At 35.8% G+C, this 26,373-nt stretch overlaps 1 protein-coding gene across 1 annotated transcript in view; it reads right to left on the bottom strand.

The window, feature by feature from the left end:
* Window positions 1–1,227: 1,227 nt before the first annotated feature.
* The window catches only part of TIAM2 (TIAM Rac1 associated GEF 2), a 159,205-nt gene continuing 134,059 nt past the window's right edge, over window positions 1,228–26,373 (bottom strand). Inside the window, exons 18-27 of the mRNA XM_072410256.1 lie at window positions 16,966–17,145; window positions 16,533–16,601; window positions 15,397–15,522; window positions 14,322–14,430; window positions 14,053–14,232; window positions 11,597–11,715; window positions 10,665–10,787; window positions 4,798–4,889; window positions 3,429–3,583; window positions 1,228–2,679 (exon numbers count right to left, since the gene is read on the bottom strand). Coding sequence (XP_072266357.1) covers window positions 2,018–2,679; window positions 3,429–3,583; window positions 4,798–4,889; window positions 10,665–10,787; window positions 11,597–11,715; window positions 14,053–14,232; window positions 14,322–14,430; window positions 15,397–15,522; window positions 16,533–16,601; window positions 16,966–17,145 — 1,815 coding nt within the window. The 3' untranslated portion in view covers window positions 1,228–2,017. The remainder of the gene's footprint in view (window positions 2,680–3,428; window positions 3,584–4,797; window positions 4,890–10,664; window positions 10,788–11,596; window positions 11,716–14,052; window positions 14,233–14,321; window positions 14,431–15,396; window positions 15,523–16,532; window positions 16,602–16,965; window positions 17,146–26,373) is intronic.

The following is a 26,373-nucleotide window of genomic DNA, read 5'->3' on the forward strand; positions in this document are numbered from 1 at the left end:
GCTAGTAGTTGCAGTAAGGCCATGCTTACCTATTACACACCAATGTGTCTTTCAGCAACCCTTGTTTTGGAGGAAAAACTGACATCTCCATTGCAGTAACTATTATTACAAAAGAAGGTAAAAAGACTGGCCAGGAATTGGGTCCTTGAAAGGTGGTATGGGGGCTTGGTATGGATTGGATCAGTGGGAAGTTTTAGAGGGACTGGCTGGGGATTGCATCACTGGTGAAAGACCCAAGAAACGGGGAGAGGAAGTCTTTTAGATACCGGCAGCTCATACGTTTCATGCTTTTGGAAGTTCTTAATGCCCTCAACCAGGACCAAGCTCTCTAACATTCCTCTGACCAGGTCATCTCTGCACAAAACATTTGCTTTTCTTAGTCCTGTTGGGCTATTTACACAGTATCACAATAGTCTAAAACGTGTAGCAAATATTACAAGGCTAAATCTTAAGCCGTATGGTAACTAGCCCTGCTTTCAAACCAAACCAAACCTGGAGGTTTGGTCAACCGCCAAGCAGGCTGATGGCAAGTGTTCAGCTGATGTAGGATTTTGTTGATATGTAGCTAAAGCTTGGTAAAAACGGAAATTATACATATATTCTCTAAGCTGCAATTGTAACAAACTTTTGTTCGTTGGTTTATGGAAGGGAAAAATGGGCAAGTAATGCACAGCACTGCCACAAGGCAGCATTTTTTTCTACTTAGTCTCATTGTAAAGACCATAATTATCAGTACAAAATGTTATCACTTTTTATGTTATCCTATGCTGGTGCAATCGTAATTTGCCCATTGGAATTAGATAACAAAAGGCACCAGAGAACAACATACAGACTAGTGGTAACAACCTTTAGGCTTTGGAAGTCTGTTGTTCCTTGGATTATACTGAAACAAAGCTTTAGCACACCCCAGTATATCTTGTTTGTCTATATCAGGGGTGCCCAACAGGTGGATTGCGATCTACCAGTAGATTTCAAAGGCAACACAAGTAGATCACGGAGCCCTGCCTTTCAGAAAAAACTACCGCACGCAGAAGTTTTTAAGTCCAAGTTTTTGTTGTTGGTAGATCATTTTGACTTGGTCATTTTAAAAGTCGCTTGCAAGCCAAAAAAGTATGGGCACCCCTGGTCTATATGAATATCAGGTGCAATTTCAGGATCAAAAAGGGGGAAACACATACAAACTATTTAAAAATGAAATTCCCTAAAAAACGTAATTAAAATACAAAATTTTAAATTTTTTAACAGTTTTTTTTTATTTAAAAAAAACACAAATTTTAGGCAATGTACAAGATAAAGGAAAAAAAATACAGCCAAAAATATTACAGTACAAGGTTTTGTTTTATACACATATATTTATAAAGTTTGGTATAAACATTATTTGGGGGTGTACAAAATGAAGGTCTCCACTTAGATACACAAAACACTTAAAATAACTTAAAATTAGCTTTACAAAAGAAATTATTTTAATGAATGCCCCCTGCTTTCTTTCTCTTTGAGCCATGGAGAATTCATGTCTAAGATTTATTTTGTGTATACACAAATGCCATTTGAACAGCTCAGATGAACAGTCAGGTCAGATTTCTTGATGACTCTAAAACATAATAATTTCCAATTTTTTTAAGTCTATGCTGCATTAATCACAAAAAAATAAAATAGCTATCTGCTGCTCAAATTCATGCATAAATGATATGATTTGCTATAAGTTATTATTAAGCCAATGACAACATTTTCATACCTGTTCAAATATTCTGAATTTGGTCAGCGTTTATTTATATTTTTCACATACACAATAAATAAAAAAAAATAACTTAATATGTGGCAAAATTAAGTAGTGCACAAAACTAAACAGGTACAGTAAGTAATTTACATCAATTACTATGTCCATGTATGAACAGAACGAGGAAATTTTAACTGAAACAAATATAGACTGTACAAGTTTAACATCACCATTATGCAAAGTTTTTTTTTTAATCATTCCGAGCTTGTATTTTACTTAACACATTTTATTATGCTGAAGCTAGGACTTGCCGCATTTGCCAGCAGTATCATAAAAGCAGTCTTCATTTACAACAGAAGTTAGGCTTTGAATACTAAATTCCCTTTCCAAAATTGCATTCAGATCAATGCTTGAGTTATCAGATTGGTTGTCAAGAGACTGGTGATGGTCTTTCATTGCCTTTGTAATCATCTTGTCTGGTTTTGTGTTGATAACCTTTCGTTTAATTGGACAGAAATGTCCCCTTACAAGCTTTGGATGGTCCTTTAACTGAAAGTTACCTTCCCGGTCAGTAGCGTTGGACTCCAAATGTTTTGATTCAGCATTAGAGAGTTCGGAGATATTTAAATTCTGGAACTGTACTTCGATGCTTTGTGTTGGACTGCTCTTTATATTTGTTGAGTCAGTTGTCAAATTAGCCAGCCTATAATCTTCGTCATCATCGCTGAGAATATCGGACTCCTTGACTGTAGTGTTTGGAAGGTCTGACATGCTTGTCTGCAGAGGTTTGATTGGAGAACGACTTTTAAGATCTTGAAAGCTTTCAATGGTAGGACAACCACTGCTGTGTGTGCCGCTGCTTAGGCTGCCATCATCTGAATCCTGACCATTCCCTTTGCCCAAGCTGTTATTCCAGTCAGTACTTGAGCTGTGCTTAAGCACTTTTAATGATCTCGTGGATGCTGTTGAAGTTAACCACATAGAAAGTTAAATGCGAAAATAACAACTACCCTAAAATGTAATGACATTTCAATACAAACTGTAAACAGCTTGGAGAATCCAGATAACAAAATGAAGCCAATAGGCAATCTTTTTCTGTATTACAGAGAGACTTCATGTTATTCCTAATCCATTTATTACAAGTCATGAAAAGTTTTTTTAATTTTATCTAGTTTGCACTACCCAAGAGTATCCATGATTCTGCAGGCAAAATATTATGTTAACCTAATTTTGAAAATTCTTGAAAAAAACAGGAATTTAAAAATTATTTCCAAGTATACAAGTAAACAATAGTAAAATAAAAAGCAAAGAATTAAATACTCACTGTACTATTTTTAAAATGTAACCTCAATGGTCTCCCTTATACCTCCATCCAATATGTATCCCCAACACGGTAAGCAAGTTTCATGCTCAATGGCTAGGCATGAATGGAAATCAGCTCTTCATTACACTCTAGAAAAATGCCATGCACTGCATGGGCAAGTACCATGTGGTCTGCCAGCCCACTGGGGTGTTGGTTGTGGCAACTGGTCAAATATATATATACATACATACATATATTTATATATACACTTCACATTAAAATATTTCCAAAACCAACAAAGACAATTTTGTTTATCAGTAGAAATATCACAGTTTTTCTCTACTATGAAATAAATGGATCTGTAATTGCTCTAGCAGTAACAGAAATAACTATTGAAGGGTACTGTACCTAATTTTGCTGACACTGGAACTCTGTTTCTTAATGGAACCAGCTTGTCTTTGTAGCTCCTCTCCAAAGGTAAGTCGCATTTTATATGTCGCCTTAAGTTCTCTCTCAGAATTGAGCGGATCACTTTTATTGTGCTGGTTTTACTTTCGCAGTCACTGGAACAGTAAAAGTTACAGGTTTATACCATTTTGATCATTAACTTAGTTTTGAGCCATTTACTTTTGCATGGAATTTAGATAACTGACAACAATAAATGTAATATAAGTGAAAAGGGCATCACCTGCTCCAATACTGCATTAAAGCTAAACCCCTATTAAAAGTTATTTTTACATTTCAGGAAATTTAGTCCGTGCAGCACCCCTAAGTCTACCAACCTTCATCAGGGAAGAAATGGGTAATGTCTTCTTATACAGAAGAAACTTAGATTAGCCAGAGAGAGAAGGGTACCACTCCATGTGTCCTGAATGGGGACACAGGAAGGGATTATACTGGTGGAATATTTTTAAGTAAAATTTTTAAGTTTTCAGTATTATGTGTTTACATGGAAACTCGTATGTCCAGCTTCTGTTTTAATAGGGCCTGGTATTGCATGCCATAAAAAATTGCAAATCTAAAACAAGAAAAGTTATTTAGGCCCTTTATTAAAACCATCCATCAAAACCTTACATGCATTTATAGCCTGGTGCCTGAGCAAAACTCACTTTTTGATTACAATAATACAATACTTTGTGGGTCTGAAATGAGGATCTGATCTAATAAAGGCTAATGAAGTTGGAGGCTGGAGCTGACATTCTAGAACACAGACAGTTATATAGAAATATTTAAGTGATTCTACCTATGTTAGAATATATATTTATATATATATATTTGGAATATTTTATAATTTTTTTTTTTAAAGAACTGCAGGTTTAAATATAACCCTTACACATTAAAGCAGGCTTGTACCCGTTTTAAACTTTTAAAAGGAAAAGTCCTGCAGAAAAAGGTACCACATGTTTCTTAGTACCCATATAAATCTGTGGTTTGTGGGCCCAGAAATATTCTACAAGGGAGAAAAGGCAAAGTACAGCATCCCACAAAGGCCTTCTATTTAGAGGCACTTAAAAGCTCTTATAAATGTTTTTGTTTGGCTACCCTATTCTGCATTTGCCATAGATGAAAAAGTATTCTTTATATTTTTACAGATAATACCCATGGTAAGTATTCCATTTATCTGCAAAAATCCCTCCAGCAATGTGACCCCTAGAATATGTTTTGTGTGGTCACAAGACAAATATAACTAATTAGGGAAATGTTGCTAGGGACAGTCTTTTCTAATACACATCTAGAACCAATGCTTCATATTTTATGTACAAAAGAATATATTTACCTGCTGCAAAGCTGAAACACCGTTTCCGGCCTGCCTTGGACCTCAGACTTGGTATGGATAAGTTCCCACATGCAGTTGTTCTCGGTTCCTGTTTAATATTACACTACATTACATTACAGAGAAAACACATTTTGCAGGCCAAGAAACATACAGGGTCATCAGTCCTTCTAAGATTTAATAATATCTAAGATTTTTCTTATTTCTAATATTTTTTATTGATGTGATTATTCTGCCGATTGCAACAATTTCCTTGTATATGCCCCATTATATTTAATACAAATATTTAATTTTTTTAACATTTATTAAAATTCTTGCATTCCTCCAACTGCTGACAAGCATTACTGCTAAATTAAAAAAAAGTTAAAAAAACAGGGGGCGTGTCCAGCGGATCGCAGTGTAGGACACATCTCTTCTGAGCGCTCTGCTATCCGCAGAAATCCACTTATCTTCTTAGCACATTACTGTGTGTGCCTTACTCGTACCCCCAGATGGGTCCCAAAGGAAGAGGAACTCAGAAGAATAAACCTGCTGGCAGCGGGACTGCAGTAGGCGGGATAGCCGGTTTGTTTTCCCCCGGTGCCCGCTCTATGAAGGAACAGGCCGCAAAGCCGCAGCCTCTAGTAAATCTCGCTGCCGCGATTGAAGCAACAGGAGTGCGGTTGCCTGGCAAGCTGACCAGCGGCTCCTCTACAGCTATAGCTGCTATTGGGGATACGCTAGAGACTCACCATCATACAGTTAGCATCCCTAACTCTCCAATTTAGAGCCAGACCACCCCTGCTGCTATGGAAAATGTACCCCTCTCTTTGAATTCTTCTGTAATAAGTGAAGATGAATGGGACTGAAGGGCTCATCTTTGGGCTTTACCTACTAGACAAGATTTGGAGCAAAGTATAGATAGGCTGGAAGCAAGTTGCAAATTAGTTCCAGGCTATGCAGCGCTCTATACAGCAAATTACAGCTACCACGCCTACATTACAAAAAGCCTATTCTCACCTTACTACTCAGGTGGCAACTCACAGTACCATATTGAAAAGACATGAAGCTCAACTTAATAGGTTATTTCTACTCCAAGATGATGCAGAAAATTGTAACAGGCGTAATAATATCTGCATAAGGGGGCTCCCAAAATCTGTCCCTAACTCGGGTCTTCATTCTGCAGTCTGTTCTATCCTTGCCTCATTATTGGGGGCACCTCCAGATGTGGACCGAGAGATTGATTGGGTCCACAGGAATTTAGGACCACAGAGTAAAGCTCCATATTTGAATTTTTTTCTTTATTGGTCTTATATTGATGCTGCTTAGATGTTAAACTATGCTGGTTTAATAATTTTATCCTTTTATCCGGGTAGGATCAAAATTGATTGCTCATTTCCTCCCGCCACTGACTGAGACTTCCCCTCACATAGGTCTTACGTCTATTTCTAACGGTAGCTTGGGACTTTTTGACCCCACTTTAGTTTTCACCCCACGCGTGAGAAGTTAGCCCGTCTCGCCTGTCTGGTGACTCTTTTGCCCTTGCCTTATCATCATGTTGCCACAATCTCAAACTACACAATCTCAAACATCTACACAAATCTACACAATCTCAAACTTTGAAATTTCGATCTCTCAACATCAAGGGCCTTAATAGCCCCAACAAGCGCTCTTAATTACTATATGCCCAACACAAAGCTAGAATACAAATACTATTTTTTCAAGAAACCCATCTTTGTAATCGTTATTATCCTACTTGGTTTCACAGTTCTAACCCTGATTCTAAAACGAAGGGAGCCTCTATAGCATTTAATAAATTGCTACCAGTTTAAATAATTCATACCCATTCTGACCCACAGGGCAGATATTTCATCCTTAAGATTTCCATATGGAATAGGAAGTTTACTATTGCCTCTTTTTATGCACCTAATCAGCAACCACAATGGCCATTACTCAATATTTGGAAATGTTAAAAGGAGTAGCTAAAGGTATTATCATAGTGGGAGGCGATTTAAACTTTGCACTTGGCCCTCGGCTTGATACATCCCCTGGAAAAACCTCTATCTCCTACTCTAAATTGAATTCTTTTCGATCCAGACTGCATAAGCTTGGGTTGATGGACATTTGGCGCACACTCCACCCAACCACTAGGGATTATACTTTTTATTCCCATTTGCACTCAACTTATTCTTGCATTGACTATATATTAGTGAGCCACCCAGCACTTGATTGGCACCCAACTGCCTCTAAAGATTCTTGCACATGGTCCGATCATTTCTCGGTGACGCTGTCTCTCCAAAATCCACAAGTGGGACCCAGTGAATGGACCTGGAAGTGTAATGATTCATTATTCAAAGATTCTTTATGCGCTGAAGCAGTCCTTGATACCATAGCTAATTTTATAAGGGATCCTCCTTGGATACCACTTCTCTCCCGATACAGTGGGAAGCTATGAAAGTGGTTCTTGGAGGGGTCCTAATACAGCATGGAGCTAGGCTTAGGAAGATTAGGACTTTAGGAATTGTATGACCTAGCTCATCAGCGCTATAGAGACCGTTTTCGTAAACAGATCTATCAGTATGTAGATAAATGCGGCAGGCTATTGGCAAGCGGCTTGCACCCGCGGGAACCTGCCGCATGTGTACCCTCTATACAAACTCCCACTGGTTAATTGACATCTATTCCTAAAGATATTTTACAGATATTTTATAATTTTTATTATAATCTATATCAACTAAATTCTGATGCAATACCAGCGTCCTCTTTAGAGCAATATTTGTTGAAAATGGCCCTTACAGAAGTAAATTCAGAGGCAATAACTTTTCTAGAATCTCCGTTCACTGAAGAGGAGGTTAGTGCAGCGATAAAAGCTTTTACCCCACCTGGTAAAAGCCCAGGACCTAATAGATTTACCCCTTGACTTTTTAAGATATATGCTCTTTCTTTAGTCCTTTTTTTGACTAGGGTGTACTCTTCAATATCGACTAACTCCCCTGTTCCACCACAAAGCCTTGAAGCACATATTAGTGCTATTCCCAAACCAGGCAAGGATCATACTGTGTGTTCTAACTATAGACCTATATCCTTAATAAATGTGGCTGTTAAACTTTTTTCTAAAATGACTGCAAATAGTTATCTCATTATATGCCTTTTTTAATTCATAAGGATCAAATGGGATTTATATATGGGAGAGAGGCAAGGGACAATACTATTAAAACTACTCTATTGTCTCAATATGCTCATGGCACCCACACCCCTGTCTGCCTACTCTCGGTGGATGCGGATAAAGCCTTTGACAGAGTCAGTTGGCCCGAGTAAGAGTTAATGGTGCTCTGTCTAATTATTTTTGTATTTAGAATGGGACAAGACAAGGGTGCCCTCTTTCCCTATTGCTTTACGCCTTGATATTGGAGCATCTGGCGGTTGCGCTACGCCACAACCCAGATGTTGGAGGGATAGTGCTCGGTGACTCACATTATAAATTGTCATTATATGCAGATGATCTGCTTCTTTATGTTTCATCCCTTCGTATTACAATTCCTGCTTATTAGAGTTTAAGAAATTTAGCTCCTTGAGTAAATTTAAGGTCAACCATTCAAAATCCGAGATTCTTAATATTACGCTTGATAATAGCCAAATGTCATCTCTTAGAGTAAATACTTCTTTTAAAATATGCAAAGAGGCGATTAGATATTTAGGAGTGATGATAACCTCCAATCCTTCTAATTTATTTTCTTACAATTACTCCCCACTTTAAAGTAAACTCCAATCTGAACTTCAGAAATACTCCTCTTTACCGTTAGGTTGGTTTGCAAGGGTCAATACTCCCAGAATGGATATACTTCCAAAGCTATTCTACTTGTTTCAAACAGTTCCTATTTTCTTTCCAGCCAATTTTTACTTAAAATACATAGTCTAGTTAGCCAATAGGGACATCTCATTTTCTATCCTGGTTGGGTGAGAACGATCAATATCTTAAGGATATTGCTCAATGGTCAGGTTCCTCTTTTGGCTTCCCTGAATACACCCAACACGGGCAGGATGATCTCATGGTTTTCATATAGACAGCTAACATCTTTTGTTTCTTCTTTACCTGATATGTCTTTAATATGTAGGGGTTTGACAGAATTTGAGAAGTTCCAATACTCGCCCTACTCATGTAATCTCAGTATTATATGACTTACTAATATGGGACTCCAGTTATACCCCCCCTACATATAAAAACTTATATATATTCACGGATTAGCGATATTTTCGCTTTTGTTATATTCACTGTTAGGTGTGTTTGCATTATTTTTTCTTTTTAGGAGCAACGTGAAATGTACTATAGACACCAGGGTATGAGCCTGTAATTGATTTTATCTTAAAGATCTTGATGTTATATTGTAAAACTGATTTTTTATTATATACGATTGTCACGATTGCCAAAATTAATAAGGATAAATTGAAGAAAAAAAAAAGATGCAAATCTGTTTCCTCAAATTATTCAAAAGTGCATTACAAAAAATAATTTTATTAAACTATTCGCCAGCTGTGACTTGTCATGTCAATCCTCCAGTCCTTTTCCTCAGAGTGCTTTGCAGATCAACTTCTTTTCACTTGCAGTGTTGCTGAATAACAATCTAGATTAGGCACTTTTGTGCAGCTTTAAAAAACATGTGGCTTCCAAAATGTAAACATTATCCACATGTTTCTGTTAAAGTCTTGCTGAACTGTGAAAAACTGGGACTTACTGTTACAATATTTGTATGTAAGTTGGAACAGGTATATTGTTTTAATAAATGCAATTAGGACAGATGTTTGTCTCAACATATTATTAGGCAGCATGGTGTCAGGTACTGTATAAAATCCTCACTGTGAGTTAATCACAAAGAAAGCAAAAAACTTTATGGAGCCTAGACATTCATTAACTCATCGAGCAAGCTGTGCTTTGATATGCAAAAGGAAACTACTGCAGAGTTTGTTGTGGTCAATAATGAGTTACAAGAGGCTGCAGAAAAAGCTCTCGCCCTATGATCACCCACAACCTCAGCTGTGTTTAGCAAAAGGTTTCTTCTGCAAGTCATGGAAACTGCCCCTCCCCCCTTCAAACTTCCCCCTATTTGTATCTAGGAAGGGTCTCGAATGTCCTTAACCCTGTATTAAATTACCTTCATCACCAAGATTCAAAATAGATTAAAGCTGTATAGATACTACAAAACGTAACATTGCTCATCCAACAGACTGGCAACTAGCAGTCATTCTGATGGACCCATGCAGAGTTCAGGATCTCATTACTATACAATGGCAGGATATTTTACACCAGAGCCATGTTTGAAGTCTGTGTACCTAGTAATTACCTATTTTAACTGTGGTCATAACGTCACAGAATAGCCTGGTAACTAATAAGTTAATCATGTTCATGTGTGACCTCAGAATAAAACATGTGTTTTCATTATTTTATTTACTAAATGCCTGGATTAAAACGATATGATGTACATGCTGTAATGGGCTGCAGGAAACCAAGTTTTCTATACCATTTATAAATTAAAAGGGTCACATACCTTTTCCATCAATCTTGCTTATTTAAACAACATGCAGAAAATTCTGAAGTGTTCACAATCTTTATTTGAACTGTACTGATGCTTACATTATATTGGGAATACATTTTAATATTTCAGTATAAGTGGCCCAAAGAGTTTACAGATTGATACCTCTTTGCATATGTCATGTTTCTTTGTCATTCTCAATTATTTATTTAATTGTTTATTCAGTCTTATCTGGCCTAATGCCATGTTTACCTAGTAATTCCAATAAAAATATATTTCGGGAAAATGCTTTACAACTTTTCATGAAAACAGGTATGTACATCTTGGGAAAATGTAATCATCTGTCTAATGCATATAAATTACATATAAACACCTACCAAATACTGTCAGCTCCAATTCCTTTCGTGTTTTTCCAAGGGATGGAAATATATTTAACCAGGTAACAGTAGAATATACCAAGAGTTCTCCCATAGATAGTTCTGTGACCTGAAGTAAAACAAAATGCTTTTTACCACCTTTGTTATAAAATATATTATTGACTTGATAAATTTATATATCTTTACTTCAATTCTGTATACTGATTTCTGAACTAGAGAAAGACTAACTCCTGCTGTGGGTCCACCCTGGTCCTGGAAACATTATATGCAAAAATTTGAGTGATAATTATGGTGAAATATTTATTTTATTCCACCCCTACCCCCCTTCCAAATGATTGAGTTGCTCCTTTTCTATGGCAAACTGGTCACGGCTCTAGGACATCAACACACACAATGAAGATGTGGTCTAGTATTGTACGTTGAGGACATCAAGGGCCTGTCCACATCTTGGGTACTTTGAACAGTTAAATAGACTGCTAATGGGTGAAGGAATAAAGTAAATATTCTTATTCATCATCCCCTGAACAAAATGAACATTCAACTTATGCAACATAGAAGATCCCACTGCAAGGGACAGTGTTTTTACATTCCTGAGTATAACTATAGGAGGCTGTTTTTTTGTAACATCCCATCTAAATTTTATACTAGTGTAATCTCTATTTATTATACCTCACACCATAGTAAAATAATCCATCATGCTAAATATATAATTTTATAAATCATTGATAAAGGTTTGGGGCTGCCCAGTACATACAACCAAGCAGTGTTTTGCAAGTGTACCACTAATTGTACTCAACCTTGATGTACGTACTATATACTACAAACTCAGAATGTCTGTGTAAACCTGCTTTGTAGCAGAAACATTTACACAAGTGAATAACTAGTGCATCTGATACCAGTTACTAAAGCTATTCATACCTCTCTCTCCGTTCCACTCTGCTCTGCTACTAACTGATCAAACACGGTTCCATAATCTTCATAGATCTTCTGCATTTCATTAATGTGACTGGCTACTTTCTCCATAGCTTTAAGAGCCTCTGTTAAAAAAAATCATGGTTGTTACATATTTATAGCACACAAAAATTCATTATGTATACATATTATGTGTATCATTTGGGGGAAAAAAGACAATAGGGTGGTAATAGATTGATTGGTCTTAGTGACCAATTGGATTCTCTGACTGGGTAACAATTATGCTTGTTATACAACTTTGACTAAATCCAAAGATAGAAACTTGAATTTCTGTACTTTTTAGTTTAACCGACAAGTTATGGCTATAAATATTTTCTGTATACGTACTCCAAACTAACATGGAACAATACTATTTTTGTTCTCTGTATATATTGTGCACAAATACTAATTTAAAAGACCGATGACAAATCGTCCAGGCAAGCTTAGCATTACAACATCACCCAATAACACTATAATCAGGCTAATCAAAGATTTGTACATAAGCAATGCTGACTAATTATTTCAAATCAAACTGGGTCAACAAGTGACAAGCAATGAATCATAGAATTACTACTACATGCAATCATGAGTCTCCCAGATCCACAGATTGTAATCACCAAGACTGAACAATGTAATTCAACTTTACCAATCACAGAATACAAATTACTGGAATTTCTCAATGAAGCCTGATTACTTTATTGTAAATGCCCCTCCATAGATGAAGAGTTTGTGTTTCAAATTCAAAATCCATTAGAAATTGTAGACAATTTTATGTTGTAAAGAAAAATTTTAATGTTTTTATTTTTAAAAAAGTAAATAACTTTGATGTGCAGCTTTCTGGAGGTAAAATTACAGAATAGGAATCCATGACTCTCCAATGATCTGACCATAACTAACCAAATCTATTTGGATAAGACACACTTTCTACCAACTACAGTTTGATCAATCACTTAAATCTGTTTTTTAAGCCATTGATGCATACAGAAGTTCTGTGAAGTTAGCTTTTCTTCAGTTAATAAGACTATTTGAACCCACCCTACCCCTTTTTGTGACGTTCCCCTGAAGAAGCAGGTGTAGCCTTGCAAAATGTGTCCAACCTTTTAACCAGCCTTCTTTGAACTTGTTTGTATACAGTAATTCTGTGCCTTAGGTGTGTTTTTAATCTGTTTTTTTGTTTGTTGTTTTTAACTGAAAAACTGAAATATGGAAATGTTAAAGCCATAATTTTAATTGCTATACTAAAAAAAGTTTGACGAGTTTTTAGAAAAATTTTAAAGTAATTTATACCACACAACTCCCTACTTTTATTGGGGTAGGTAGTAAATGTACTACCTTACTCTTCAAATGTCTCCCTGGTTACTTTACCTTATATTACCCAAACCACAGAGAAAATGTTTTTCCCTACTCCATTCCAGCCATTCTCAATTGTAAGGTATGAAACAGCAAAAGGACACCCTCCCACAGTGACAATTCTCAAGTCTAACAGCCAATCACAGCAAAGAAAAACAAAAAGCAAAAAAGCCTAATTCATAATAAAAGAGCACAGACCAACCACATGAGTGACAAGTCATGTGTCTGATCTCTTCTACTGTCATGATGAATTCTTTGCATTATTAGCCCATTAGGTAGTAAACAATATGGTACATATTCTCATATGCATCTCCTACAGGGAAACATAAGAGTTTTCAAAAAGAGTTTTCTTAGTTACCTTTTAAACTTGGCTTAGAAATACCTTCTTAGGATTGTCAGGCATCAATTAAAAAACAAGCATTAATGTTAGATGATCGGCAATTAAATAAGGCTTAGCATCTTTTATCCCTCAAATTAAGTGCCAGCTGAAAATGAAGTTCTCAAATCCTATATCCTGTTTTCAGCATCAATGATACTATATAATAGGCACATAAAAGTACACATGGGTGCTCAGAGAAAGAGAAATTGGCAGCCCATGTTTAATATTTGGTAATACCTGGAATGGAAATTTCAGACTACATGGCAGAAATGAATACAAAGCATGTCAGAATGGTGGCATCCTTGTACAGTACCATTTCAGGAACCTTACAGAATGTTGTACTTCCTTTTTACATAATGAGAGCAGGCACACCCCAATAGCAGGAGAGTAATCTGTCTGCTCAGTTATTTCCTACATATTTCACTGTATTTATTGGAGCCTAAAACACACATTGCAGACACATATGTCCCTTGTGAAATACATTGCTTTGGCATGTATTGTTAAGGCATTGACTAAGGAAGCTGATTAGTTATATTCACTCTGTATGGAACAGATGTAGTAAAAAATGCTGCTTAAGTAATATATAATTTCCATTTCAGGGTAAGCAAATAAAAATTGGCTTTAAGGAAAATGATAATCCTAATGTTAATAAATTAATAAATAATGAAAATAATATGCAAACAAGAAAAAGTACCTGTCAGATGGTAGTGCTCCTCGCTGTCATTGTCTGTTAGTGATACCAGTTCTTTCAATAGCAGGGGGTATTTCAGGACTCTCTGTACTGGTTTGATAAGGTACGACTCCAGAGTTGAAGAATGTTGTTTTGTTGGATTTCTGGCATCCAAAAAATCCTTAAAAGCTGCATCTGTTCGAGCTGTCGGAAGAGTGCATGTAACAACATTTATGTATAAAGAATACATACAGTATGCCACTAGCAGGTTATCAATATATATTTGGCATTACCTCTTTCCAAAACTTTTTGCACTTTTATATGGTTTGCACAAAATCCACTGTACAGTTTGAAATGATCAGCATAATACAGGAATGATCCTCCAAGGGAGAAGAGCAATTTCTGAAACCAACAGAAGAGAACATTTATTACATGGGGAAAAGAACCACGACTATGAATTTCACATTTTCAGACGGGGACTCGGAGTGGCAGAATGCCCAAGTATGACATATTATACATTTTATTAGATACATATTATATATTGAATGGGCCAGCTCTAATGAAACTACATGAAATCAAACCTGATTGAAACTTTAATGCTCAAAAAGAGCCTTGAAATTATTAGTGGTTTTCAAAAGCAAATGGAGTCTGGCTCATATTGGCAGTCCATCATTTTCAAAACTTCAAATGGCTGTGATGTACTGCGTTTTTTTTTTTTTCTTTTTTGTACTGATGTTACAAAATCAAATATGCTTATGTTTTATGGATAATAGTCATACTAATGATTCACAATAGGTGCAAATTCATGTCGCTCTTGAGTTAATTTAGAGTATCTTTTAGCTTTACAAGCATCAAACTGTATCAGTATCCTAATATTAGGCCTACAAACTCACCCAGATCCCCCATCTACCTTCCCAATTACATAGCTGAGTACAAGGACATCTCGGTGTGATATAAAACATGCTGTACATGACAGCATGACATCATTTCAGAAAAAAGGTAAGTCAGTACAAAAGGAAAATCTGTGTCCTGACATCAATCCCACTAAAATGTCAAGTGGAGATCTGTAGCAGACCATTCAATGTTATGTTCTGTATACAGACATGGAAGAATACTAAGCATAACCTTTGAAAAAGTCAGAAAAGCAGACATTAAAGCAGAATTTTAATTTTAAAAACATTTTAACAACTTGCCGTTTCAAGTTAAGCCAATGTAAAAATGTGTAAGGTGTTTTTATTAGTGTTATTTTTTTATAATTTCTTTATTAAGATTTAGATGATAACCAGGCTACATTTTACATCACAAAAACGAATTAACAGTCGGTCTTATGTAATCCAATGATAAAAAAAATATTAACATATTACTTACCCGAAACTGAGATGGTGTTTCAAGTATATTAAAGTCAGCAGCACTGGAAATACCATCTTCTAGGGTTTGTAGAAAAACCTTCTGAAAATCCAGCATTTCTGGCAGACTGCCGAACAAAGATTCCATCTAGAAATACAATTATAATACAACACAATAAAAAGCTACATCATGTAGTTGCTATTTTCCTTGCAGAAAATATATGCAGACACACATTACTCAAGACAGTACAAGTAATAAGAATCTTAAGCCAAGTCCCAACATTACTTCAGCTGTTCTAACTTGGGGATATACAGTATTACCTGCTCATTACATTTGAGGACCAGCGCTAAGCAGCAATAAACAGAACCCTGCATTTATAAGGTCTGTACAATTATTGGAGTCTATTATCTGACATTAGTTTACTCTTTTAACAAACTCGGAACATAGTTTAGGATGTTTACTTAGCAATGTAAATTAGCACATTGTGCATGCAAAAACCTTTTTTTTTCCATTTTTCACATTTTGAAGTGAAAATTCACTTTGGTAAGTGAACAGCCGAATCTTAGTATGTGAGGTTAGATCAATGACAGGACAGCAGTTACCAAGTTCCTGCTTAGATAATAAAAAAGTAAAGCTATATAAGAGGGGAAATCTATTTTTTTTTCCTGAGAATTTAAGAAAGTTGTAATAATTTAAATTCTAAATTGAGCTTTTTATATTAATTATTTGTGATAATTTTTTTCATTTGCAAAATTGATTAAAACCATTATGTTTTAAGTAGGGAGATAAGAAAATAATAGAAACCTTTAGCACAATGGAAAACTATTCCATAAAGTTTTTCAGGCAGAGATACCAAGTCAAAACTATTTAGACAAAACCCAGCAGGATAAAAATATTTGAGTTGTCAAAGCTGGCTTGAAGCTGCAAACCCTTAGGTTGCCATTTCTATCTTTTTACTGCAGTCAAGTTGGTTCAGGTATGAAGGCAGTTGGTTCCATTTACACACCAAATGCAGAATAACACACCTACATCTTGTACCTTCATATTAATTTGCTAAAAGGTTCCCTTTACGGGCTGAAGAAGGCCATTTGAATGTGGAATGCCTACTTTACAGATGCAGTATAGGTTAGGTTGTGTAGGGAAAATCTAATAATTACCTCGTCCTGAGTAAGAAACGTCTCATTTTGCAAAGGATCCAAGTATAATTCAAACAGACAACTTAAATCCTGTGGAATGAAATTCAAAGGTACACAATCACCATTTGATTAAATCACACAATCATTATTGCTACCTGGCTATCACAAGACTTCAACACTTACTTTAAAAATGTATAAATATACTAGTAGTGCCTAACCTTCTATAACACATAGATCACGGATCACTGTAATAGCGCCTGCATTACAGGTGCCCATGTAAAATATCCCGAAACAAGTAACAGAATATAAAATATTGATGACTCTCATCGGCTTCATTAAAAATAAAAAAAAAATCATACCGCACACCGCCAAATTGAAAACTGTAAACTCAGTACTAAATGATACTTTCTACCCAAATATTAACTAGTGATCCCAAAGTGTCACATATATGTACCTTAACGTAGGACTTCTCAGTGTCCACAAGTTCTTGTATAACTTTCCGAAGTCTATCTGCATCTGACAAATGTCGAGCTAGTGGTCTCCTATGAGGTTCGGGGCTGTCATTTTGCCCATCCATCATGTCGTGGTTTACCTCCTGCATGCTTTGACAAAGCGCAGAGATTTGGTCAGCACTCTAGAAAAGAAAGAAAAACAAATCTGGGTCACAATTCTAGCCTTGCAAAATGAAAGTGAGGTTTTCATTTACTTCCCATCTGTAATCACAATAAAAAGTGAATGAGATCTCTACAAAATAAGAGAAAAACATCCCTCAGACATTTGCCACCTAACTATTCCATAACAAAAATTTCTCCTCTACTCCTTTGTACTGGTGACAATTCAGAATTTTACATTTTTTCCCCACTTGGTTACAATTATTACCGGGATCAATTGTGAGGGTAAATCTCACTTGAAGGGAAATGGAGAACAGTAAAAACATTACAGAGACTGCAACCTTTTCCCTACTCTATTCAAAATGGAGAAATAAATATTGCCCTTTAAATATCAGAATACCATTTAGAATATATTCAGAAACAATGACATAACAAAATGCTATAACTATTTATTTTTAATGAAGAGATCTGATTGGAACAGAAAAATACAAGTCTGCAATAGGAGACATGAAAGCCATTGTACATTCCCCTCCCATTCTCCACTATGCTGCCTTATCATCAAGGATCAAATGGAAAACACAGCCTGTGCTAAAGCACTGTCATACTCCTTCCTTAAAGCAAAGTATTCTGTGAAGTTCCATTGTGTAAATCTAGTCTGTGATTGGAATTGAATAGATATTTCTGATAAATGGGTGCATGTGCTGAGGTTCCCGTTGCTATGTATTTAGCATCAGTTGTCGCACTTTGTATTACTTTTCCTTGAACTCAGACAGCTTATTTGCATTTGTATCCACAAAATCATGGGAAATTACCACTGCTAAAGTAAGATTAACATAACACATTTAACATAAAACACAGATTCTTTTCTCTACAAGATTGTATTAAGAAAAGGTGGTAATGGCCAGAGCCTCAATTTTTAATGATGCCTGTATCCCAACAAAGATTTTCAGTCAGGCAAAACGTGATGGAAAAATCAACAGGAACAAAGTCAAAACAAAAAAAGAAAAAAAAAAGGGTTTGTAGGATAGGTTTAAATCTCCAGTGAAGTATTTGTTGCTGTCTTTGTTTCCTCTCCTAACAACACCCCCTCCCAGGGATATGGGGAAGTAGGGATTGTCAGACCTATTTTTGCTTCGGTTCCTTTAGTTGAAAATCTTGATACGCTTGCTTGTTCCCAAAAAATGACTATACAGCCACAGCCTGTATAGAAAATGTGTCCTGCACCAGAAGCTTGTGGAGTGGGACCATTGTCCTCTGTTTGAAAGTGGTAGTCTCTCTGCAGAGATCTGTCACACACTCCTGTTGAGTCAGACCTAAAGTTCTGCAGTCAGCAAATGCTTGTTCTTCCTAATAATTACCAAGGTTTAAACAGTGATTTTCAACCACTGTGCCGCAGCACACTAGTGTGCCGTGAGAGATCTTCAGGTGTGCTGAGGGAAATTATCCAAGTCAGGGGTGGATCGCCATGGCCTCGCGACTCAATCACGAAGTGCTGGCTGAGTTCTGGCTCCGCCCACTCATGTCAGCAAAGGTTGCCATAGTTCCTGGCTTGTGGTAGCACAGGACCCGAAGTGTGACAAAGGAATACAGGCTGCTCCTTCTCTTTCCTCTCTCCTTTTGGGTGAATCATATTGCACCTTAGCTAGAACTTCTTTTTATGTATATTCTTATAAATTCAAGGCATATACTTGTTTCTTTCCCTGTATCCAGTATCTTGATTTCTAGTGGTTGTTAAAATTCTAACTTTCAGGGGATGTAAAAATACACTACTTTTTTGTAGAGTGGCTGTCACTTGACAAATATCTGACTTTAGGCTTTAAAGCTGCCTCATTTTTTTCTAGCATTTTTACTAAGATCAATATTTGGGTATAACATGTTACTGAGTACTGAAGAAACCATGCACCATTCCAGAATATGACAAAATGGAATAGAGATTTACATTCCATTAACAGACAAGAAGGAAGAGTGCAAAAATTTGGATTTTAGTAAATTTACCAACACAAAATGTGTTGCACTTCTATATTAAAGCTTAGCAGCTTTTTAGCAACTCCTGTGTTACAAATAATAGAAAAAGAAAAAGTGAGGAACTTTAAAGGCAGTATGTATTTATATATACACACATGTGACTATGTTGCCGAGTAACTAACAGTTGTAAAACTCAACAATACCAGTAACATTGAAAATTATTTAACAAAAATATTAAAAACAAATGATAACACAACAAAACATGCAAACCACATATGCATGAATTATCCTCCATATAATATGTGTGTGTGTGTGTGTGTGTATTATATATATACATATATATATATATATATATATATATATATACTGCATTTAAAGTCCCTCACCGTTTCTTTTTCTAATATTTGTCAATTTTGGGATGTGGCAGGTGTAAATCTGGCCCACAAGGTTCTTTTTTTTTTGGCCCCCAAAGGAATCCTAAATATGAATTGCAGCTGGCCCGCCGGCATCACTTGCGTCTATAGACCAGCGGCCTCTCTGCCTATTCGTGGCCCTGCATTAGACTGTTTAATAGACGCAGTGAATTGTAGTAGCGGTGCTATTTCAGTGAAGAGGGAGTTCCAGCCACTCATACCATTAAGCCCCGCATTGGACTGTTTTCTTGGCGCAGGGAATAGTAATAGCTGTGCTATTTCAGTTTCAAGTTTGGCCCGCAACTTACAACATAACTTTATAGGGCGCTACAGCCTTCTTTTAGATGACAATACGGCAGGTGATGTCATCCTTGCCTACTTTATTTTTTGATAGATTACAAAACACAAACCTCCCATCATCTCATCATCCTTGCACACAGACATAACATGAACTGAACCATAACAGCACTTATTGTTCGAATATATTAGAAATAAAGGAGACATTTTCACAGACCAAAATGGGGCAAGTAAAAGAAGTTCACTGTTCTTTTTTGTTATTGTGTCTGCAAATCTTAACTACATAAAGGCACAAACAGGAAAAATCATTAATGACAAAGTAAAACGATGAAAAGGTCAACATGACCTCCTTGAGTGGTTATTCAAGATAAAGTAAAACATAAAATGAATTTGAAATGAAAATTCGATACTAGCATTGGGAACATCAGCATCACAGTTCCTGCAAGCAGCTATGTGGATGTAAACCACAAGACAAGGATAACATATGGTACAGAATAACATGAAACAGTTATAAAATACTTAAAGATTTTTCAAAGACTTTAGAAAAAAAAAATAATAAAAAAAACGATATATATATATATATATATATATATATATATATATATTCATGTAGTAATACATATAATTCCTATAGTCTGTCAAGTGCATACAAATAACTTCCAGCACAGCAATGAATCATTCTTTAATTGACACTGTCACACAGGAAGTACGGAGGGGGCTGCAATTGCTTGCCTCCTGCTTGTTGCCTGGCTGTCTCTCACCTAATTATGAGTCACAGACCTTTAAATATTCAAGCTGCAAATGACTGAAACAACACTTCATCTTCATACTTGTTCCAGGTCAGCAACTCAGTAACCACTGAAGACAAAGCTACAGCATGACAGCCAGGGAATCAGCATTTTGAAAAGCCTAGTTCAGCAATGGAAGTCGGCACAACTTTCTCATGTACAGTCCCATAAGGTTTACTATCTTTAATAAAATGGACCATGAATGAAAATGAAGATCGTTAGGCAGAAATAATGCAGAAGATGAAAACTAGCCTTAGACTGAATGCTGGAATAGTCTTAACATTTTAAATTCAAACTAAAGGATCATGCAGTATAAAACCATATATATATATATATATATATATATAGGCTAAAAATAGGCAAAAAAGTGCCAGATTTAAACCCTGAGCCTTGTAAAAAGGATTATTGTTCAATCAGATCCGGCTTCAGGTGTCTGTAGCTGCACTCAATCTCTCCCAACTTAAAAGGTCACATGAGCTTAAAAATATCACAAGTCAATGAAAAACAAAAGAGTCAATATTCTAGGGGGTCATTACTTATTTATAGACAATGTATCCTGATAATCTGCAATACATACTGCCACTTTTCACAATGGACACCAAGAATCTCTTTTGTGACGGATTAGTAAATAAGTAAAAGAAAAATTAAGATGGCTACAACCATCACAGGTATTTAAAACATCAATGGGGTCCAATTTACAAGAACTGGATTTTGTTTTTGATTTCGAAGAGGGCAAAATGCCAGATCTTGTTCAAATGTACTGCAGTTTACAAGAAAGTTTATATCTACTTAAACTTTGGACAGATGTCACAAATAAACTTTTGGAGGGCAGGGTGCTGTACACACGCTAGATTTTTGCCTGACGCTATCACGATTGTTCGCCTCGAGCAACAATTTTTAGTAAACAAGTTAGTTACTGATCTGTTGAAAGTACAGTTTTGATTCTTGATGTTTTATTGGATGAGAGATCAACTGGAAATAAATATCTGCCTGTGGTCGCCCACCCTTACACAAAGTTTCTAACAAGACAGATTAGGTTTTTTAATAATGGATAAAACTGGTATCTTGAGAGCAACAATTCACAATACCACCATTCATAGTGTGAAGAGGTTGATAATGACACCATTGCACAATAAAACCCAAAAAACAGCACCCAAACTTCTCTAAAAACCTGGACTTCAGCCAAAATGTTTGGCTTTGGAAAGGGAGAGGGCAAAAGCCCCCCACCATTCTCCGGGGTAAGCTATATTCAGAAGTAAAAACCCAATCACTTGTTATTAAAACTAAACACACATCTATACATGCTATACATGTTTCTAAAAATAATGTCACCACCACCGTATTGCACATTTTACCTACAAACTAGTTACCATACCGTAATATAGAAGTCCCCATCCTCTGTACAGTTGAAGAAACACAAGGAAAGATCCCTAAGGACACTCTTCAGAGCTAATTTTATAGATAAAATAGCCAGCTGTAAAGGGAAGATATTTTCCTGCATTTTAGGTTTAGAACACATTTCAGAACAGCAATAGATGTGGATGTTTCCTTATTTGCTCGACAGTACAGTAAATCCAGATTAGACTGTACCAGTGTGTGTAAGGAAGACAGAGCTCTCGCTGAAACACACGGATATAAATACTAATTAAGCTGGGATTATGTGTCCGACGTTGGCCATGTGTTCACATAAAGTTGTTTGTGAATGCCCTCTCCGTCGTCTTCCTTAATGCTCCAGTCTATAGCCTGAGCGGTCATCTGTTCAGTACCTAATATCTAATAATGATAATATCTAATAATAAAGTTAGAGGGTACAGTATATTTTGTAGTTCTTGGTTAAAATGTCTATTTATAATATTTAGTGGTTATGCTGTATTTTTACTAAAAGTATTTTTGAGAATTAATTTTAAATCGCATGGATGTGATGATCATCACTACTAAATACATTTTATTTCTACTTAGAGCTCAGCTTTATATTATCTAAAATGTATTTTAACAACAAGCCAGGTTTACCAGAAAAGGTCACATAGGGCTGCTAAAGGATAGAGGGTAAAAGACTGTATGGAGAAAAGCATCTAATACTAGAACATACCTAAATGGAGATAAAAAAAATGGATTTTTCAGCTAGGCTGCTGCTATTGTATTGCATAATCATTAGTAAACTTAGAGAGTACAACTAACTAGTTTTAGTCTCTACTGAGATGAAAGCTAGACAGTACAAATGCACCACAAAATGTAACTGTTGGTCAACAAAAAGACCCTTTTAATGATACACATTTTGTAATAAATTACGGGGTAAATTGGTAAGGAATTGAACACATTCTACGGTGCTGAACCAATCACTTGCACTTGGGAATGTGTACTGAATGGATTGACAGCTTTATACATAGACCCCTTAGTCATACATTATTTAAAACACACACATTAGTAGTGTGGGAAGAGCTCATTCTTCGAGTCATACTAACCCCATTCCACCATTGGTTATTATGTACTGCACAAACTGTCAAATACAATTCAAATTGTTATTCTACCATGCAGCAGATCAAGTAAACTAAAAACAATTGGTTTAGTCATGGCCTTCAAAATGTATTTTTAATTAAATCAGCAGATTGGATTGGTCATGTCATTAAGACAGACTTTAATTTGAATAGGTAAATCTTATACAATTTGCAAAATGAAAAGTGACAGTTTAATATGAAGATGGCAAACTGATTTGGTGTCCATATCATAACAACTAAATAGGTTTGAATAATTGCTCTTTACCAACCAAAAAAATAAGAGGAAAAGTATACATTATGAACAGCTGCTAACCATTACCCTTTTGTTAGAAAATAGTATTTTCTTCTTTTTAAATTGTACAGTTAAAAGAGGAAGCAGCTTTCTCTAATATTTCCCAGCCCTCGTCTATCATTACCACCACAGCCTGAGGCAGATCCTTCCTACCTGGCTTTAGCTGGTGGACAATTAAGGGAAGGTCAATGGTAATTACATGGCTGATATGCCGACCCACTGACTTTAACAAGTACATTCAGAAGTTATTATCTACATTTCCTTTAATCTTTTTAATATGACGGGTTTCTCTGACTTGAGATCAACAGACCTGGAACAAAGTAAAGTCTAAAGTCCTTATCTACATTTCCTTTAATATCTGGAATATGACTTGGGTTCCTTCGACTGGAGGTCGGTGGATCTGGAACAAAGAGAAGTCAGAAGTTCTTATCTGCATACTTGTTCGCTGTTTGTGATTTAAATGATTGAGAGTCCTCATAGCACCAGGCAAAATAGATTTGGAGAATAAAAAATCAGCGCTGGTAGTTTTCACATTTATATAACAGATAAGTCATTAAAGGCTTGGCAGGGATGGAGGTTGTAATCAGAATGCGGATGAATGCATACCAGAAAGCACAACTGAGAAATCAGGGTCAAAAGGTACATATTTTTCAGCCTAAATTGCCTAGTGTTGAGCACAGTTTTGTCTAAAGAAAACTGAGTTTGTCTTTCAACAAACTTTATCTGCTGATGATCTGCAGGTAGGTCAATATATGGAAATCTCCTAATATTGTTATATTTATAAATCACCATTACTATGTAGATGAGAACCCTGACTGAATGAGCATATAATTTGTGAACGCATTGCTGAGAGGATACAGTGCAAACAACACTTTAATGATCAAAAAACAACCTCAAATATTTAGTATAGTGGAACTTGTCTAGCAACCTTTATAAAAAAAATCCAATAAACATCAAACTAACAGACTTTACCCTACATCAGTAATTTAAAAGCCTTTTATAGGTAATTGCAAATCAGGCAAACATTTAAACAGGACACAGTATAAACATTCTATGAAAAAAAACAAAAAAAACAAAGCATGCTTCCTACGTGGTGCGTGGGGGCTCAGTCAGGGAGAGTGCATGCCAGTACAACAGCGCTATATGGCATCCTGGAGACTATGGTAATAATAGAAAGGTTGTCATTCCTCCCCCCAAGTCCACCAGAAACCTCTGACAGCAGCTCTTGTACTACTGTTATTACAGCAAAGTCTCATTATTAGCGCATGGCCTCTGTCCCTGGTGCTCAAAAATAGATAGCACTAATTTTTTTTTATACATTCAAATGATTATTTATCAAAATAGTGCATATAAATAACTTGAGGTTTGAGTAGGGTGTCTATGTGGTTACTGTTGAATGGTAAGATCAAAATATCACAAAATAAATGTGTATTTCTATTTGTAATATTGAGGTAGCAGTTTTTTCTGACTGTGACAAAACACACAAAATGACATATTGTCCCCCCACCGCCATTATTTAGACCCAATAGCAATGGGTCACAATTACTTGCAAAGTGCCACCTTCAGCCACCGTTTTTAATCCAACCTTAAGCACCCTGCACATTTGTACAAAAAAACAAAATGTAGAAAGTTTTTATCTTGATCAGAAAGTGACATTTCCATAAAAGCTTAAAAGTATCTGAAAGTAAAATGAGATGACGGATAAAAGAAAAAAACATCATCATCTTATTCCCTTAACATCCCCATTTAAAAAACAGGAGTAAGTCAGACTAAAATCAATAATTGAACCTTCTCATACTGTAGCTGTTAATAACCTAGGTCTTATGTAAAGACATGATAGAGAACTCCCACTTCTTTTCAGCTCAATCAGTTCAAGTTTCAAAGTGACCATTCCCTCTACCAGCTGGGCATTTTCCAAATACAAAGCATCATGCTTCAAGCTATAAGGATCCCTATTTTTCATGAGCGTTTTTATTCTCAGCAATGAGAGCCTTCAATGACAGTCACATGATTAATACCAAAAGTAATGGTAAATATCCAATAGGTTATAGCTTCATCAATTAAGGCTCCTTTTTTCAATCCTGTAATGTATGATATATATTGCCTATCAATTATGTTAATCTTTCAACCTCCATTTATTGCAAACTGTTCTCAAAACATATGAAACAAATCTGCAGATTTCAAGAAGCTTATTCCATGTTCTTAAATTAGAATAAACCAGAAATAATTTTGTGAAAAACAATCAACATCATCTACAAAACAATCTAACATATAGTCTGTTAATATTATTATTATATTGTATCAATAATACCCCGAAAAAACTACAATGAGGCTTCAAATAAATCAAATCAGATATTGTTATAATATTAATGATATATAAATATATATATATATATATATATATTTATATACATACACACACACACACACAAATATATACATTATATATATGTATATATGTATTAACCCTTGCTGAAAAATCCCAGATATTATTACAAAACAAGGAATATTTCACAGATAACAGTTTTGGACTTGTTAAATTTTACAGACATGCACATAAATTGAATACAAACATAATGATAATAAAAGTACATGCACTGTTAAATATAAGACCACTTACAAAAAAAAATGATTTCACACACCTTATGTATAAATTGGCACTTACTTGTTATATGAAGCAATGCAAAGATGTCCCCATACACAAAAATAAGTGATCACTTATACAGCTGTTGCCTGTAGGAAAATGAGCAACGCTTTTGCAGTGATGTGAAATCATCCCAAACTGGCTGCTTCTCCTAGCGCCACCAACCTCATTCTCATGCAAGAACTCCTGACAGATAGTTAGGATCCTCACCTCCCTCATCCCTGTGCCTGTTCTACTCAGTAGCATTACCATACGTATGGTCCGATCTCTAGCAGGCAGCTAATGGTTGCTGGAATAAAGTACACGGCACAACTGCTAAGTATATTATTAGCAATACCACATTGAGAGCATTATTAA

This window comes from Pyxicephalus adspersus, chromosome 4 (genome assembly GCF_032062135.1).
Source record: "Pyxicephalus adspersus chromosome 4, UCB_Pads_2.0, whole genome shotgun sequence".
In the NCBI taxonomy this organism is placed as follows: Eukaryota; Metazoa; Chordata; class Amphibia; order Anura; family Pyxicephalidae; genus Pyxicephalus; species Pyxicephalus adspersus.